Source organism: Delphinus delphis, chromosome 7 (genome assembly GCF_949987515.2).
Source record: "Delphinus delphis chromosome 7, mDelDel1.2, whole genome shotgun sequence".
NCBI lineage: Eukaryota > Metazoa > Chordata > Mammalia > Artiodactyla > Delphinidae > Delphinus > Delphinus delphis.
In genome coordinates, this window is record NC_082689.1 from 97,851,013 (window position 1) to 97,868,455 (window position 17,443).

The window sequence follows — 17,443 nt, forward strand, 5'->3', positions numbered from 1 at the left end:
TAAAGCCAGTCAAAACTCATGGAACAAAGAAACTTGTCAAAGTTATCTAATCGTTCACCCTGAGAAACAAAGAAATAGCAGCTGCTATGATCTCACTCAAATTGTGTTCCATGGACAGGAAAACTGGTGCTCAACTGTATTTCCAAAAAGATAGTGGAGGGCCATGGAGGAGAAATCTTCATGGCCAAAGTAACTGACTAGATTTTGCAGCAGGAAAACTGTCTGGAAACTTTGGGTCACTAATATGAACGCCCTGAATTGTCAATAAATGGATAAGATTACTGGAAGCAATGAAGAGAAGGAGAAGTTTGCAAAAAGCCCAAAGGGCAACCAGTATAACAATAAGGACTGAGCTGAAAGAATCTGAGAGTCAGAAAAGCACTGGATTTGATTAGTACTGGCAACGTTTCCTCCAGCAATCGTTTCTCTCGTGTTCTTTTCATGTGAGTATCTGGCTCAGTAATACCTATCTCCCACCATTGATAGATGAATATAATTAAAAGAATGAACACGTGCATAGAGCTTATCATATGCCAGCCACTGTTTCTACATGCTCTATAAACATAACTCGTTAATTCCTGCAAGAACCCTCGCAGCAGGTAGGACACTGAGGCACAGAGAGAGTATGAGAGAAGAGAGGCAGTATGTCATGTGACAAGCAGCCCCCGAATTATAGTGAGTTAAAAGCACAGTGATATATTTCTTACTCCATCAGAAGTCAGTGGTGGGTCTGCTGCTTGACTCCAAGGCATCCTCACTCCAGGACCCAGGTCAGCCTCTTTCTCAAACATTGCTGATCATAACGAGAAAGGTAATACGGCAGATTTTGTCCTGGCCCTTCAAGTTTCTGCCCAAAAGTTACACATGTGCCTTTCACTCACATTTCATTGGTCAAAGCAAGTCTCATGCCAAGCCTGATGTCAGTGGGGTGGGGAAGTCAAATCCTCCCACAGAAAGGGGCAATTTGTATTTGTAAATGATAGCACATTCGATCACAGAGAGGGTAAGTAACTTCCCGTAGGTCCATAAGCTGGTCAGCGGATGAGCTGGGATTCTGAACTCATGCGGCCTGATTCCAGAGTCTGTTCTATTAACCACACCTCTGTTCTGCTTCTTCAGTCGCTTGAGTCTCAAAGGGAATGAAAATGGATTTTGAGAGCTTCTTACGAAATTCACACAGATCTTTTAGTGTCCATATTACTGAACAACAACGCACCATTAAAAAGTGTAACTTCAGCTAGAATTACATGGATAGCACAGCGTTAAGATGAGAATGGGGCTTTGGGACCAAGAGTGCCTACCCCCAAATGCTGACATCATCAATCACTACCCGCAAGACCTGTGGGCAGATACATAGTCTCTCTGTGCCTTGTTTTCCTTATCTGTAAAATGGCGATAATAATAGTGCCCACCTTATGGTTAGGATGAAGATGAAATGAGTTAATAACTAACTGTAATGCGCTTGGAATGTAATCACAGTGTGAGTGTTAATTATTGCTATTATTACTCTCATTATCCTCTTTCTTAAATGTAATCAAAATTCGTTCAAAAATGACTGTTTACTTCTTCAACCACCTCCTGCCTTGAAGGTGGTGGGTGCCTGCCATCCTTCAGAAAATGGCTTTTTTAAAATTTTGAACCACTCAGTCACTACTTGACTTTCCCCTCCCTTGTTTTAAGATACAAAAGCTGCCTTCATTTTTTAAAATTGTCCTCTCTCTCACTGTGATGATAAAACAGGCAATTTAAATGCTTAGGTTTAATTACCTATAAACTGAACGTTTACAGTAACCTGTTTTGACAGAATTAATTTCGTTGCCTGGTTGTTGTGCTATTATTATTCTTCAAAAACATCTGCTGTTGTTTGCATTTGAGTTGTTTTCCTGTTTTCTAAAACACTTTTACTTCTGTTGAGAGTATCCTATGTGGTCGTATATCTGAGAATTTTTTTCCTTCCCATTAGGGTCTTACCCGGTGTCACATCCATTAAATTATTTCACAGATTGGTTTCCATTCCTTTCTCATCTCTTAGACATTAGGTTCTGTTTTCTTATCAGTGTCTTCTGTTTCCCTCGAAAGTTTCCCATTGTTGGCTTTTAAAAAGTGTTTCTAGGGCTTGATAATGGCTTATTGGGAGAGACCTGAGTTATGGGGGGCCTGGTCATGGATTCTATCATTCTGTCTCTAGACAGACCAGTTCCAGGACCACAGGTGACCCCTCTAACTCCTTGTTACCTACTCCACAGTGACCAGTGCACATCCCTGTAACAGGGGCAGCAGTCAGAGAGTGAGTTAAGTGTATTTACAAAGCAGAAGGTGGCAGCCAGAGTAAGTCTATTTGCAAACCACCCCCAGTCTGGAAGACCAACTAAGTCAATAGTCGTATAACAGAGCAGGAAGACAGCACTTTATCTTATACTAGACATCACAGTAGCCTTAGTAAAAAGGAGATGAAGATGAAAGTACTAAAAATACCTTTGCGGCTAAGTGAATGTGTACTTGTAGAGGTTTAGATATGAAGTGTGCCACTTGAGTCATTCATATAGACTTCTTGACCTTTCTTGAGAAGTGGCATGTAAAAGGAGTGAGTTTCTTAGATGAAAAACAACAAGAACAAGTTTGCAGTAAATATTTTATAGTTCTACAGTCATAAATTCCTTCTGACTTTTTGCCTTCTGATTTACTGTGGCTCTAGCTTGTCTGAAATGTGACTGCCATTTCCTCTGTAAAGACTTCCTTGATTCTCTTGGTCAGAAGTGTTTAAATACTCCTTCTACTGAAACTGTGTGACACTTGGCTTGGGGCACCCATTATATTTTACCAAGCTACGTGTATATTTGTATGCAGAGAGAGGGATTATGTCCAAACACATGTAATTGATAGATTTTATATTAAAATATAAGTACATCTGAATGTACTCCTTTGCTAGGGTTGCCCTAACAAAGTACCACAAACTGGGTGGCTTAAATAACAGAAATGTATTGTCTCATAGTACTGGAGGCTAGGGGTCTAATATGAAGGTGTTGGCAGCGTTGCTTCCTTCTAAGGGCTGCGAGGAGTATCTTCTCCATGCCCTTTGCCTAGCTTCTGGTTTGCTGGCAATCTTTGGCATTGCTTGATTTATAGAAGAAGCTTCCCAATCTCTTCCTTCATCTTCCCATGTAATTCTCTCTGTTTGTACCTATCTTCAAATTTACCCCCTTTTTTAAGGGCTTCAGTCATAGTGGATATTAGGGCTCATTCTAATGACCGCATTTTAACTTGATTACCATAAAGACACTGACTCCAATGAGGTCGTGTTCTGGGACTTCAACATGTCAAGTCATTCACATTTTTAGGGGGACACGGTTCAACTCATAACACTGGATATAGACACATGGTCTGTTTTCTAAGACGTGATGCTTCTTGACTACAGGGATTAAGCCTTAACTTGTCATTGTGTCTTCCCCAGAGCCTAGCAAAGTGCCTCTGACGTAGTAGGCAGCATGGTACTTGTGGGATGAATTTATGGCATTGCTAATCCACCCTAAAAGCCACCGTTTTGTTGAGCAGAATTTACGTTGTATGTGTGGCTCATTCCACAAATGAAGAAGGAGGATTTAGGGGATAAATTATTCTGTGTTGCAGCCTTACCAGGGTCTTCATTACCTCCTTCAACTTCTTCCTTTAGGATCTCATAAGCCTTGTTTTTCTCAGCCTAGAGAGATGGCTTGAATCTCCTCGCAGATACTATCTTGGGACCTTCATGAAAATAGAGACAGAATGAGATTTCAGGGCCATTGCTAATTGAAAGCCATGGAAACCAAATTAATTGTAACATGAAGGCTGTTGTCTCACACACCCACAGGTATACCTTTTGCTCCTTAGGAGATGGTTAGCTTGTGTTTTCTTTTCCCTAAGAATTCTCTTTCCGTCTTAAATGACATATCGCCCATTACTTTTGAATGTTACCAAAATTGATGGAAGAAAATCAAACACTATTAATGAAATTCTTTTGTTTTTCAGTTTTTTCTTATTTGCCAGATGTAAAACAAACCTAGATGTGTCTTTTTAGTGGAATTTTAACGTTAAAAGGAGAATCATGGGTATAGAACATGAGAACATAGGAAATTCATGTTTCTTAGAAAACATGGAAACATAAGGATTCCTCATTCAAGAATCTAGGCTTTTCAGAAGTGAAAATTAAGTTTAAAAAATTAGGTAGTTCTTCAATGATTCTTAGAAAGGTATATCTCTAGGAAATTTTTTTTGAACTGGCTTTACACTCAAGGAAGAAGTTACTGCGAGAATTAAGACTCAAATTTCCTACATTGAAGTTGGGGGAATTTTTTGTTGCAGTGTGTATTTTAGAAACACATTAGGTAGGAGACTTTTGGGATTTCCTTCTGCCCCAGACAAAAAAAGAGAAGAAAATGGGGTTCTTTTAACTCAGTATTGTGTTCAATAAAGTTACTAGACCCTGTGTTTATAAAAAATGTTGTGATTAAAGCACGTATTATTCTAGTGAAAGCTAATAGTTCTAAGCAGAAATAAAGGGGAGAATCCCCAGAAAGACAAGTTTCTTTCTTCATTGGTTTATTTATTTGCTGACAAGAGTACGTGGTACATCTGAAGTGCGCAGAACGCTACAAGTGCGTTGGTAGGAGTAGGTTTTATTGGGACATTTTGTTAAGCTCTGGTGGGGCATGGGACTAACCTCTGACACTCAATACAGATAAAGGCAGCGGGTGATCTTGCCTCAAGTCCGTCAGGCTGTCTTTGCCCTGAATCATGATCTTTCATTCAATGAGGATGTGGTTTGTGCCTCAGACACACAGAGAGCATGAAGTCCTAGCCGTCTGAGTCTTACAGCCCAGTAGGGTTGAGAAACAGGTAAGCAATTAGGATACAGTGGGTGACACAAGTGGCTGTGTGGATGAATCAGTGAACCACTAAATGAAAAGGTGGGTGTCATTTGAGACACCATTTTTGAGAGTGGAAGAACATTCGTTATAGAACAATTGTTTTTAAATTTTTATTTCATGTTGGAGTATAGTTGATTAACAGTGTTGGGTTAGTCTCCGATGTACAGCAAACTGATTCACTCATACATATACATGTATCTATTCTTTTTCAAGTTCTAGCGCACTTACATGGCATCATATTTAGAGAACTTTTAGAAAATTCTCCAGAAACTTAGAAAATTGGAGAACAATTTTAGAAATCTTCAGAGAGCTCCAGGAGGAGCAGCACGTGGACAGAAGACCTTCAGAAAGGCAGGCAACTGACATTTGCGTGTGTGTTTGTTTTTACTAATGATCTCTGTATTCCAATATGCTGTATTCTCTAAAAAAGTTTGTTTTTTTGTTCATTTGTTTGTTTGTTTGCTTAGTGGGAAGGGAATCAGTTAGTCAGCACAGTGCACTGTTATTACACTTCCTCTCTCTCCCGCAGTCAGTGTGTGTGCACGCCGCCCTGAGTCCTGCTGCCTTAGTTTTTGCTGACCCAAATCGTTTAATGTCACCAGTTGAGAACCACTCTCAACTTCCTGACTTTTATGCATTGTGGATGTGAATTGATTCCTCTAAAGTACGGAATAAGAGGGTGATTTGGGGTATTTATAAGTGTTGGGGCCAACACTGACATTATGCATTGGAAAAAGTTGCGTGCAAGTTTCTTTCATCTGGGTTGTAGCTCCCACACTTTCTCTAAATCTGTCCTTGCCCTGAATATCTGAGCGGATGAGTAATTAAATGATCTGCTTTGGAAAGGCTAATTAATTTAACCATTACTCAGGGACTGTTGCCCCCGATCTCCCCATCTGCCCACTCCACAGGCACACCTGGCACTCGGCATTGTCCTGCCTCTGTGGCCGGCAGCTCCCCAGGATGCCTGTGTAGGCGGAGAATGGTTCTAGGCCTCCGGGGGGAGCAGACCTGCTCTCTTCTCACACACACCAGGTCGCCACCATGCTCTCATTCTTGGGGCCCGCTCAGAAATGGGGAAGACTGATGATTTATTGAAACTTTTCTCTAAGATTTTAGAGTGTGACTCTCTGCCCCAAGGTGTAAATGAGGGTAATCATTTATCTCATTTCCTCTTGGGCATTTGGTGAGATCTTGGTAGGGAAAAATATGGGGAGGGGGTGGTGTTAATTGAAACAGAATGTGCGCCTGAGCATAGGTTTATATGAGGAATTTCATTCGTATTTTTCTTCTACTCGGCTGGAAATGTAGGTTCATAGGACTTGGAATTCAGTGTGTCCTTGAAAAGTTAGATCAGTGGTTTTCCCATTGATTGCTATGGAAAGGGTCAAGGATGTTTCATCCTTGGACACCCCCATGATTTCTTGCATTATTGTGTTCCCGACCAGGGTTCTTGCCTCCTTAGTCAATAGAAATTGATCGGAGGCCAGACAAGAAATGCGGGCAAGGCTTTATTGGGGCCCCTGCTGCAGCAGGGGGGAGCGAGAAGAAGCAACAGGTTCCCTTGCTCACTCATTCCCGGAGGCGGGCCGAGCTGGATCCTAATATGGGGTGAAGGTAGGGGTGTGCCCAGGGGTCGGGCTGGAGGGGGGCCTTAGGTGGTCTGCCCACCCCTTTGGTGGTGTTGTGTGCAGCATGCCCAGTACCCTGCTTTTGCTCCCTGCTCTTCAGAAGTGGCAGTTGGGTTTTTTTGGTCTCTTTGTATCTTGTTGTCCATAATTTGCCCTATCTGCGCATGCACACATTTTTAGTCCCTTATAGTTTCTTTGTATTTTTTTGCTGGACAAGATGTTTGTCCAGGTGCCAGCATTGTAGCAAAGGGTCCCAGGTCCCAGGTCCCAGCCTGTTTCAATTGATGATTCCTTCTCTAGCAGTAGAGGCAGTGGTTAATAGGTGATGATAAATACAGAGGCACAAGTTCTAGCAAATGAGATTTTAACTAAATAAGTATTCATCACTATTTTGCAGATTTGGAAAAACATGCGTGGTTGTATTTAAATTTAACAGCTAAGGCACAGGGGGCATGTTTCCCAGCCTACTTGAGCCTCAGTTTCCCCGTGGAAGATAGGTGTCACTGTACATCAGCGCTCAGACTGTGTACTGGGGGCTCCAAGGGCCCTATGACTTTTTCAAGAATTCAGAGGTCAAAACTGCTTTTCTAAGAGTACTAAGATGTTATTTGTCTTTTTCACTCTCATGGGCATACAGTGGTTTGCCAGAGGCTTTTCAACATGTTAACATTGCAATATCCTGAGTACAGAAGTGGATATGGGAATCCAGATGTCGTTTTTGTTAGCCAGACCCTAAAGACATTAGCAAAACTATAAAACACTGCCATTCTTGTTACTAATTTTTGTTTTGGAATCTATAGTTGTATTTCACAATTATATGTTGTTTACCTGTAATGGAATTATTATTGTTATTTCAAATAAATTAATATATATAGTATTTGTATTTTACTATATATAAATATATGTAAATTAATATATATTTAGAGTCTTGGTTTTCATTTTGAATACCGTAAACATTGATAGATGTAGCCCACATAAACAGAAGCTCTTTGGAGTCCTCAAAGATTTTTTTTCAGAGTGTAAAAAGGTTCTCAAAAAAGTTTGAGAAGCATTGCTGTGTGTCCTGGAAATGATAATAATACCTACCTCATGGGATTGTTGGAGGTTTAAATATTTCATGTATCTAGAACCGTGCTTGACATACTAACTGTTCAATAAATATTAACCATTCCTCTTATCTTTTAAAATTGCGATATGATGTATCGGAATGGAAAAGGCTGAAGAAGTCGGTCGAGTGTCTCTGAAATGTGACCTGGATAAAACCATGACCCAAAGGGGCAGAACTTGGAACTGAACTGAAGTCCAGTACCATCACCTGCCAAACTTAGGGAATTTAGGGAAGAGTGGAATCAAGACCTATAATAGAGATTCTCTATAATTAAAAGACTTGTGGAAACAGACCTGTTTTTCTATATGACTTGCTAAAAAGCATGAAATTTGAAAAATAACTCTCTTAGAAATAGGAGAATGCACCTTCCCATTTCAAGGCAGTTTACTTTCTGTTTTTTGATAAAATCATTACCTAACATTTATTTTAAAAGCTAGCTTTGAATACACCTTTGAATACCCAGCACTCACGTTATGCTTAGTGCATCTTATGACACAGGTGTGCCTAGGTGTGCTTTCTGTCTGTTAGACCCTGAGCTCTCTGAATTTAGAACCATCTTATTTATCTTGATTTCCCAGTGCCTAAACTCATTAAACTCAACTTTAAGTGTTTGCTGAATGAATTAGAATCTCCACCATCATTGGATTACTGTATATAATCAGCAGAATATTCCAAATAAAGTAAAATAGAGATAGATGTATATATTATATAATACATAAAAATAACTGAGTTTTAAATACTTTAGAATATAGGAGCTTAACCTAACGACCAAAGCTAACGTGAAGGTCCAGTTTGGGGGGATATTAGAAGATTCTTTAATAGCCCAATCTCTTTCCCACAGTAAAGGAAATGGACTTTGGGTTTGTAAGATGCCCCATAATGTTTGTTTTCTTTTTAAATACATGTGTGAGCCTGCTTAGTTGTTCTGCTTTATTTTTCCAGAAGAGTCAGGTAGAAATTGTACAGATTAGCTGGCAGAGTATTTACCGTACTGACAGCTTGCTGGAGGTGCGTTTCGATCGGCACCCTTCAAATGCATTGTGTGTATAGAGCAGTTTGGGGTGACGAGACTCACAATGAGTAGAAGTAATTCTCCACACTCACACTGAGCGCCAGTGCGACCCTTCCTCCAGGGCAGCCTCACGGGGGTACCATCTGCCTGGTGGAGAGCAGGGCTGCACAGTGGCGTCATCCTTACCCATTCAGGATGGGTGCAGGGCTTCCTTGAAAATGGCAACAGAACACTGATTTGTCTCCAGACAGGCCTGCCTTCCCCACTCCTACAACAGATGGCTGTTCGGTGCCCTGAAGTCGGACGTCTCCACACATCGCGAACTGAATACAGTCCCCCTTCGAAAGCTGCTTACCCCTTGGGGAACATTTTTTCTAAACATCCAAACCTTTGCAGGTCTTTTCTGGCTTTTACAAATGCCAGCATCCTGTTGGTATCATTGTAGGCAGTCTTTCCATGGGCTTAACTTGTAGCTGTATCTGTAGTTTTCTGAAGATCCATGGTTCACATAAATAACTTTGTTGTTGTTTATTATGATCTTTAGTTGAGATTGTCTGCGGCTGCACTGAAGGATTTAGAAACTTGGGACTAATTCGCCATTTGTGCATAAAATTGAATAAAAATGTAGCTCTGTTTCATCCTTCTTGGAGGGAAAGATTCTCTTTGCATTTAACTGAAAGAGAAGTAAGTGTTGTCATCACTTTTGTTTTATTGTGTGTTTATTCTTTATATCCTTCTATTATCCCTGTTCTGTAAGTAAGGGTCCACAGCTCTTGATAAAATATCTCTGGGCATTTGTTTTGCAATCATAAAGTCAGTACCCCCTTCATAATGAGCTACTGGCTTTGCTACAAACACAAAACAAAACAGAGACGTATTGCAAAAGCACAGTTGTCAGTTTTTAGCAGATGAGCGAAGACCTTCAAATAGGAACACAAGTATTTAGGAGTGTGTTTAATTTGCCTTGGGTAGCATGCAAGGCAAGGATTCCTTATTTTTTACACAAAGCTGTTTTTAACAACCCCGAATTTGCATAAAAAAGATGATGGTCCCAGTTGGCTTCACACGTATATTGGGACCATGGGGGTTTGAAGATATGGTTTGCCAAGGGACTACTAAACCCAAGAGCAGATGAGATTACTGTAAAAAAAAAAAAAAAAAAAAAGACCCATTTATTTTTAATACTTTAAGTTCATAATTTGAGCCCAGAAATATTAACATCTAGAAATCCTAAGAATTTGATTGTAGATAATTTCACCCATTCAACTCCATTACTTCCTTAATTTTAATAAAGAATGACAATTCTTCTTTCATACACAAAAAGAATACTATTCCTACTAAGAAAAACTCCTGCTGACATAAACTGCACACACATGGAATACCAAAAACTTGAAAGATTTGGGAGATACAAAGTATTGAACCTCAAGAAAGAACCTTTTTGGTGTGTTTTAGCCTTGAAACCCTCTTTTCAAAGGAAATATGATTCAGAGGCCTACTACATAAAATAGCTCCTAGTACCTAAAATTGTGGTGCCCCTCCTGTAGTGGAACTTAACTGGCACTGGTCTTGCCCACCCACCCTGTAGAAAACCCTGGGCTGTTATTCGGAACCCTTAGAATTCTTTGCTCCATGACATTATATATGTTGCATTTCCTGAATAAATGATTTAGAACAATTACAGAGCATGGACCCAAAGAGGCATTTGTATTGGTTGGTCATGCAAATTGTCCTTCACCACCAGGCTGCTTTGAATGAGAGTAGATCCCATAAAGTAGACTAAAGCGATTTTCCAATTTGTAAATTAGGATGACCAGAGAGCAGGGTTAGGGTTGGGGATTATCCTTCCTGTGACCCAGACTACTCTGAGATTCTCCACGTTTGTGTCACACATTTCCACGTGGCTGTTTGAAGTCGGGCACATCTCTGCTCACGTAGCGGTAGGTCAAAAGTAAAGTTGATGCTTCTAGTTTTACATATTTACTCTCTCTTGCACCAAATCAAGTGGCTAATGTGCTACCCCTTCTGAGATGCTGGTTTTCTATGTTGGTTCATTCATACTTTATTGAAGGCCAAAAAATAAAATGTGTGGGCAGACTACAGAATTTTATGATTTATTAATATTTTCCTTCTTAAAAACTATGTAATGGCTAAAACCATTGGAGTTTTCTTTCCAATTGAACTGAATAAGTTTTGACAAGCACCTATACCATGTGATATTTCCTAATAGTGTGATAAAGGAAATCTATTTTAAGGATAAAATAGTGATGTTCCTAACCTTTACACTGTATTAGAATTATTTTTATTATTTAGTAGGATGATAGTGATAAGATAGACTCTTGTTCTGTTTCTACAAATGTCTTTTATGTGCTAAACTGCTCTTCTAAAAAATTAGTAGGCTATTGGTATATATATTAAATCTTTCTCTGAAGATTCAGCAATCAGAAATGATGATTCCAGGAAATTTTCCAGAACGCCTTCCATTTCTAGTTCTGTATCTGTCTTCGGGGCGAAATTCTCAAAGTGTGGGCCTGGGATGCTGGGTGCTTCCAAGACCCTTTTAAGAGATCCACAACGTCAAAACTATTTTCATAAGCTAGTACTTGCGTTTTTTTCCTTACATTCTTTCGTTGGTGTGTAGTGGAGTTTTCTAGAAGCTATATGACGTGCTCTCACAACAAGTTGAATGCGGAAGCAGATATGAGAATCCAGCTGTCTTCTGTAGAGCCAGATGTTAAAGATATATTTGCAAAATTTTAAAGCAGTGTCACTCTTCTTATGAAATTTATTCTTGTTTTGGAATATAATATTTTTCATAAAAATGTTTTACTTATGTTACCATGGATTTATTAATTTTTAATGAATTTATAGGTAACTATTTTTTAAAACTACCTGTTTTCATTTATATATGGTAAATATCTATGAACGTAACCTACTTGAACAGAAAGTCTTTTGGTCAGCATCAGTAGCTATAACCCATGTAAATAAGCTCTTTTGGGTCCTGAGTAACTTTTCAGAATGCAAAGGGGTCCTGTGGCCCAAATATATGAGAACTGCTGTACTATTATCCCCTCATTCAGTGTCCTTATATAGGAATTTACTTCGTTGACGCTTACTCAGATATTTACCTGGTAGTCCATGGAAGCTGTGCTTATCATAATTTTAAAATGTGTGTAAAAAGCTTTTGTGGCCAACTAGAACCAGAAGGTGCCCTGTGGGAATCATTGTGTATGCGTGTGTGTGTGTTGTGTACTCATAAATGCAGATTGGTAGTTATTAGAAATTCTATCATGCTGGGCAAATTGGTATTAGATTCTGTGTCTGATTCCTCACTCAGCAAATCGCAAACATTTATTTTGTTTCTACTAAATGGCCCTTAGTAGGTGTTATAGAGGTGGACTAAATGTGATCTCAGCATTCAGGGCAGCAGCTGGTACAGTGCTATACCACAGCTACACCACACTACACCGACTACACCACAACTGACCACGTGCAAAAATGCATCAGTCAGCAATTTTGGCTGCCACCCTTGTGGTCAAGGAGGAACTTATTTAGAGGAAAAGATATACTAAATAAACAGTCAAGGAAAATATAAGACAGTGTGGATTAGAGTTTAGACTAGAAGTTAAATGTCTCCGTATTCAGTATCCAGAGAACACAATGAGTTCAGGTATTGTTATATTAACTTAATTATCATCCTTAGTACCAGAGTAGCTTCTGGGTTCTCTTTATTTAGTTTCATGGAGTTATACATCCCAGTGAGAAATAATTTATAGATTATTTTGGTAAAAATTTTGACAGTGTAAAAGTAAACCTGTCAATCCATGAATGTGGTGAGTGTGTGTGTTTATGTGTATGTATAAAATCTCCTTTAATTGTTCTAAGCAGTGTTTTCTGGTTCCTGTGTAGCAGTTTAAGTCTTTTACTACATTTATTCCCTAAGTATTTTATGTTATTACAGATTCTTTAAACTTAATTTTCCAGTTGTGTGATGCTAACACATAAAAACATAATTGATTTTTGTAAATTGACTTGTATCCTGTGACTTTGCTAAATTATTAGCTGTATGGTTGTTTTGTAAATTCCTTAGGATTTTCTGGTTAGAAAATTATGTCATCTGTGAATATAAACAATTTTACCTCTTCCTTTTTGTTATTTGTGTCTTTAATTTCTTTTTCTCACCTTATCAAACTAGGTAGGAGTTATGCCGTCTTTGAACTTTCATAAATGAGATCATAAAATATATACTCGTCTGCATTTGCTTATTTCACTCAATGGTATGGTTGTGATGAGGTCTTGATTATTCCTTCTCAGTAGTTTATGGTATTTCAATGTATAACTATGTTCAGGTTTATCCATTCTGTTGTTAATGGGTGTGTGCATTTTCGGTTTAAGGTTATTACGAGTAGTCCTCCTATAAACATTCTAGTACGTGCCTTTTAGTGAACATATATATGAGTTTCTGTTGAGTTTATACCTCAGAGTGGACTTACTGAGTCATAGAATATAAAGTGTGTTCTTCTCTATTTTTTTTTGTCCTCATGAGTATTGGCCACGTGTTTAATTTTCATATTAAGCCAGAAGTGTGTCGCATTCTTCTCTTCCCTCTGCCTTTTCATCTGCTCATCGGGACTTGGGTCAGAGAACATGTGTAGGCTCTCTGCCTTGTTTACCTCTAAAAGAGGCATGTGACCCCATCTCTCTCTGGCTTCTTCCTGCTTACCTTTTTGCCCCTCTCATAGGGTATAAGCACAGGTCCTGCTCTAGGCTCCCAAAACTTGTATACCCCAAAAGTCTCCTGACTCTAGTTTTCCTCCTTCTAGTCTGTCTTTAGGTGTTTATTCAGAGAGAGAACTGTTCCTACTAAAAAGCTACTCCACTTTAACCCAACTAAAATATTGGGTTGGCCAAAAAGTTCGTTCGGGTTTTGTGTTAACATCTTACTGAAAAACCCAAACGAACTTTTTGGCCAACCCAATACATGCCTTCTTGATAGTCTTGGGCATTTCAAAGACACAAGCAGTTAGAAGGGGAGAAATCCTCTCCCTCCTCTGGGATTCAGGTTGCTTCCTCTCTGTTTGCATGTAGCTGAATCCTGTGTAGAGGGAGGGCTGAGGGATGCAATAGCTTCACACCTCGATAGCAGTAGAGGATTTCAGAGAAAATTCTTGCTCGAACTAAGATTTGAGAATTACTGGAAGAGTTCACTTATCCCTACTTCGTCTCTCAACTGTTTTAAGAATAATTGAAAAGCTGGCCAAAATGAAGATATCTGTCACTTTACAAAAGTAGTCTTAAAATTTTGGTTAATATTAGATTTTTTGGTAAGAGAAATCAGAATTGCAATTATAAAGGACACAAAATGAACCCTGTGTGAACTAAAGAGTACTTAAATAATTTGACTTTCAATTCCATATTTTCATATTTCTTAGACCCTGAAAAATGACATGCAGAATTTTTATTTAGGTTTTGAACTAAGGAGAACCTAAAGTTTGACTGTAATATTACTACTTACCAGTTGGAGGCTCCAAGACTGAATCAGGAAGAAATAGAAAATATGAACAGTCCATATGTTATTTAGCCTCTCTTAGCCTCAGTTTCCACGTCTTTGAAATGGGGATAATAAAACCTATTATAGGGCTGTTTTCAGGCTCATATGAGATCAGGTAAAATGCTCAGCCCCATGCCTTTTATGTAGCAAGTCTGCAAAGGATTTTCTATTTTTATTTCGAGAACGGTACAGAGTTACATTTTGTTTGCTTTATTAAATTCAGTATCAGCGCAGGGCAACAAAATAAATAAGAATAGCGAAAATACTTATGAGCAAAATTGATACAGGAAGAACAACTGAAATATTTTAGCCATGGAAAATTTATTTACAAATGATATACGTTAATGAACTTAAAAGGAAGCTTTGAGTTGGCATTGAGCATTCATTTGGCTATTATAAAATCCAAGGCAAAAGATCTCTTTCATGACACACAGTGAAAACAATGCACTCATGACCAATCACTTTAAATATTTATAGAAAGTTTAGTGGAGGAAGTGAGCTAAACCAAGGAAGGGATTCCTCTGGAGACCTCAGAAGAATGTTTTGAAGCCAGGCCGGTGTACCTCTGCATTGAGAAGGATGGTCAACTAATCATGTGCTTTTGCTTCTCCAGGGAGAAGTTGGCTGTGGCCCGACTGCAGAGAGAAGTTGCCCAAAGGAGAAGTGAGGGGGCCATGGTAAGTCCCAGCTGGTCTGTCCTGATTCCCAACCTCCCTTCCGAAGTCTCTGGCTTGAAAGGCATTTTTGTCTCGTTAAGGATTTCAAAGGAAAATATTTGCTCGTAGCAAACTGAATGCTGTATTGGTAAATAATATGTTTAGAGTGCAGTTTAAACAGATCTGCCATTTGCTGAGAGAGCGGGAAATCTTAATTGGGAAAAAGAACTCTTTGAGCTTTAAGGAGGATGTTCAAATGTTCAGAGGGTTGTACGGCTTTATTTCCTGAAGGTCCACTGGATGCCCAGGCTTCCAGCTGTGAGCACAATGTCCGTAAAGGAGCGCGCTCAGATTTTTCAGACAAGGACAGTGCAACTTAATTCACGCCTCTCAGTTCTTCGAACCTGAAAAATAAACAGCCGAAAAGAGCACTCAGCTGTTTGCTAACGTAATTGTCTTTTATCGTCTTCCTTCTCTCCGCTCTTTGTGGTGTAGTCTCCCTGTCCATTTCAGTGTGTACCATTTAGGAAACTGATGTTTCCTTGTGTTTTGAATTGTACTAAAAATTAATATGGTTGTTCTGGCCTGTAGCAACGTCATTTTGTAGACTTTCTTTGCCAAAGTATCTGCCTGTGTGCCCCTCTGGTATCGGAGATGGCTGTCGGGGGACCTGGGGAATGGACTTGTGTGGGTTAACTGCTGCTGCTCTCTCTGAGAAAAAAATATGACATCAGATTTTTTCCAAACGTATAACAAAACAATGGCACACATGCAACTTTTCAGCTAATGCTTTTTTGAAAAGAGAAGCCACACATTTTCAGACCCTGAAAGCTGCTTGCATTTGATTTCATGAGAGTTAATTGACAATTCATCTGCTGAAAAGTGTAAGAAATTTGTAAAATAAGCTGGCCTTGAACTTCTCTCAAGAGGGAAGGCAGAGGGCTGGAACAAGAGGTTGACTGTTGAGTGGATTCTGGAAGGTTCTGTGGCCCTTGAGCTTGCTAAAATACTTGGTGATCATGTTGTTTGCTCTGCTAGTGATCTTAAGGCAAAGAGAATCTTGACTGTTCCAAGAATACGATGAAGCTGCTCGCAAGCATCTTTGAGCAATGACATGGGAATAAGTTGAAGAAAATGAAGGTTTAGTTAAACAGTGAACTGAAAATGTTCAATCTGGACTTTTACTGCATTGCAAAATGTTTCTGAGCTAGGCCATTCTGTAATGTTTCCATCTTTGTTCAGGCTAGCTAGCTCTTGTTCAACACTTCATCAGCTATGTTCAAAGTGAAGGTGAAGAAGTGACAGCTTTTCTAGGTCTGTTTCTTCATCCTTAAGATGAGGAAGTTGCGATTGTATGATTTGCAGTCCTGCGAATGAGCGTTTGTTCATGTAAAGTTTTGATAATGGGAAGATTTTTCTGGCAATAACTAAATGTTATTTAAGTTCATAAGAACAGGCCCCTAAAGAATGTATCTTTCTGATTCTGACATTGAATGAGCCTGAGTTGAAATCATCTCAGACAGATAACTGTCGAGTTTTTCATAAAACGAAACCCCCTTTTAAAACGTTACAGAAGTTATTGTTCAGTGTAGAAAATACCCAGAAAACACAGGCAAACAAAAAGTGACTCTGGTTGCTCAAAAACCAACTTTGGAAAAGTTACCAGTGTTTTGTTACTCATCTTTAAATAACGTTAATGAAAAATCACGTTTATGTATTGACCGATTTAACAAGTAAGTTATGGAGCACCTAACCCTAACCCTACCCAGCACTATTCTAGGCATTGGGGAAGCATCAGTGGAAAAAACAGGCAAACATCTGAGAGCTTACATTCCACTCGTTAGGGAGACAGATGTTTGATGGAATTACCGTCAGATGGTGGAGGCAGCTATGAGAAAATAAGATCAGGGTAGGGGAAAGTGGGATGCTAGGGGATCAGTATGAGTGTTCTCAGTAGTAAATCACTGAAGAGTTAGTATTAGAGGGACGTTGAGGAGGAGAGGGAATGAACCAGGATGATAGTTCCAGCGGGTGTTAGCATTCCTGGCGGGGAGGTGAGCAAGTTCAAAGGCCTGCATTGCCTGAGGAACAGCATGGAGAAACAGGATGGCTGGAGGGCATGAGGGAGAGGCTGAACAGTAGAAGATAATGCAGAGAAGTGACCGGGGCAGAGGAGTATGTCATCAAGGTCCCCAGAGATCTCTGGCTCATGCTCTGAGTGACAGGATCCACTGGAAGGCTTTTAGTGAGTGCCCTGATGCCATCTGATTTACTACTGTTCATACGACTGTTTCCCCCAATTCCGTAATTGATCACATCTCAATTCTTTAGAGACACCTAAGCCCTGATTTTTATTCATGTCCTATATTTTGCTTTTTTCTCCCTCTTTCTTGGTATTTTTTTCCCCTCTTTCCTTACCTAGTCGTCCCCCATCCCGAATTTTCAACTTAATTATATGCTTCGTCTTTTCTGCTCCTAGGATTCATTTATTTCTGAAGGCCTGATTCTTTCAGTATCTGACAGCTCCTAAAATCAGGCAGTTCTATTAAGCCTCTAAATTTAATTCTTGCTGTTACGAGCCCAG

The 17,443-nt window shown here is 39.4% G+C and overlaps 1 protein-coding gene across 1 annotated transcript in view; it reads left to right on the forward strand.

Moving 5' to 3' along the window:
• NCKAP5 (NCK associated protein 5) overlaps nucleotides 1-17,443 on the forward strand; it is a 965,176-nt gene that overhangs the window by 380,575 nt on the left and 567,158 nt on the right. The window contains exon 4 of the mRNA XM_060016917.1: nucleotides 14,817-14,880. Coding sequence (XP_059872900.1) covers nucleotides 14,817-14,880 — 64 coding nt within the window. The remainder of the gene's footprint in view (nucleotides 1-14,816; nucleotides 14,881-17,443) is intronic.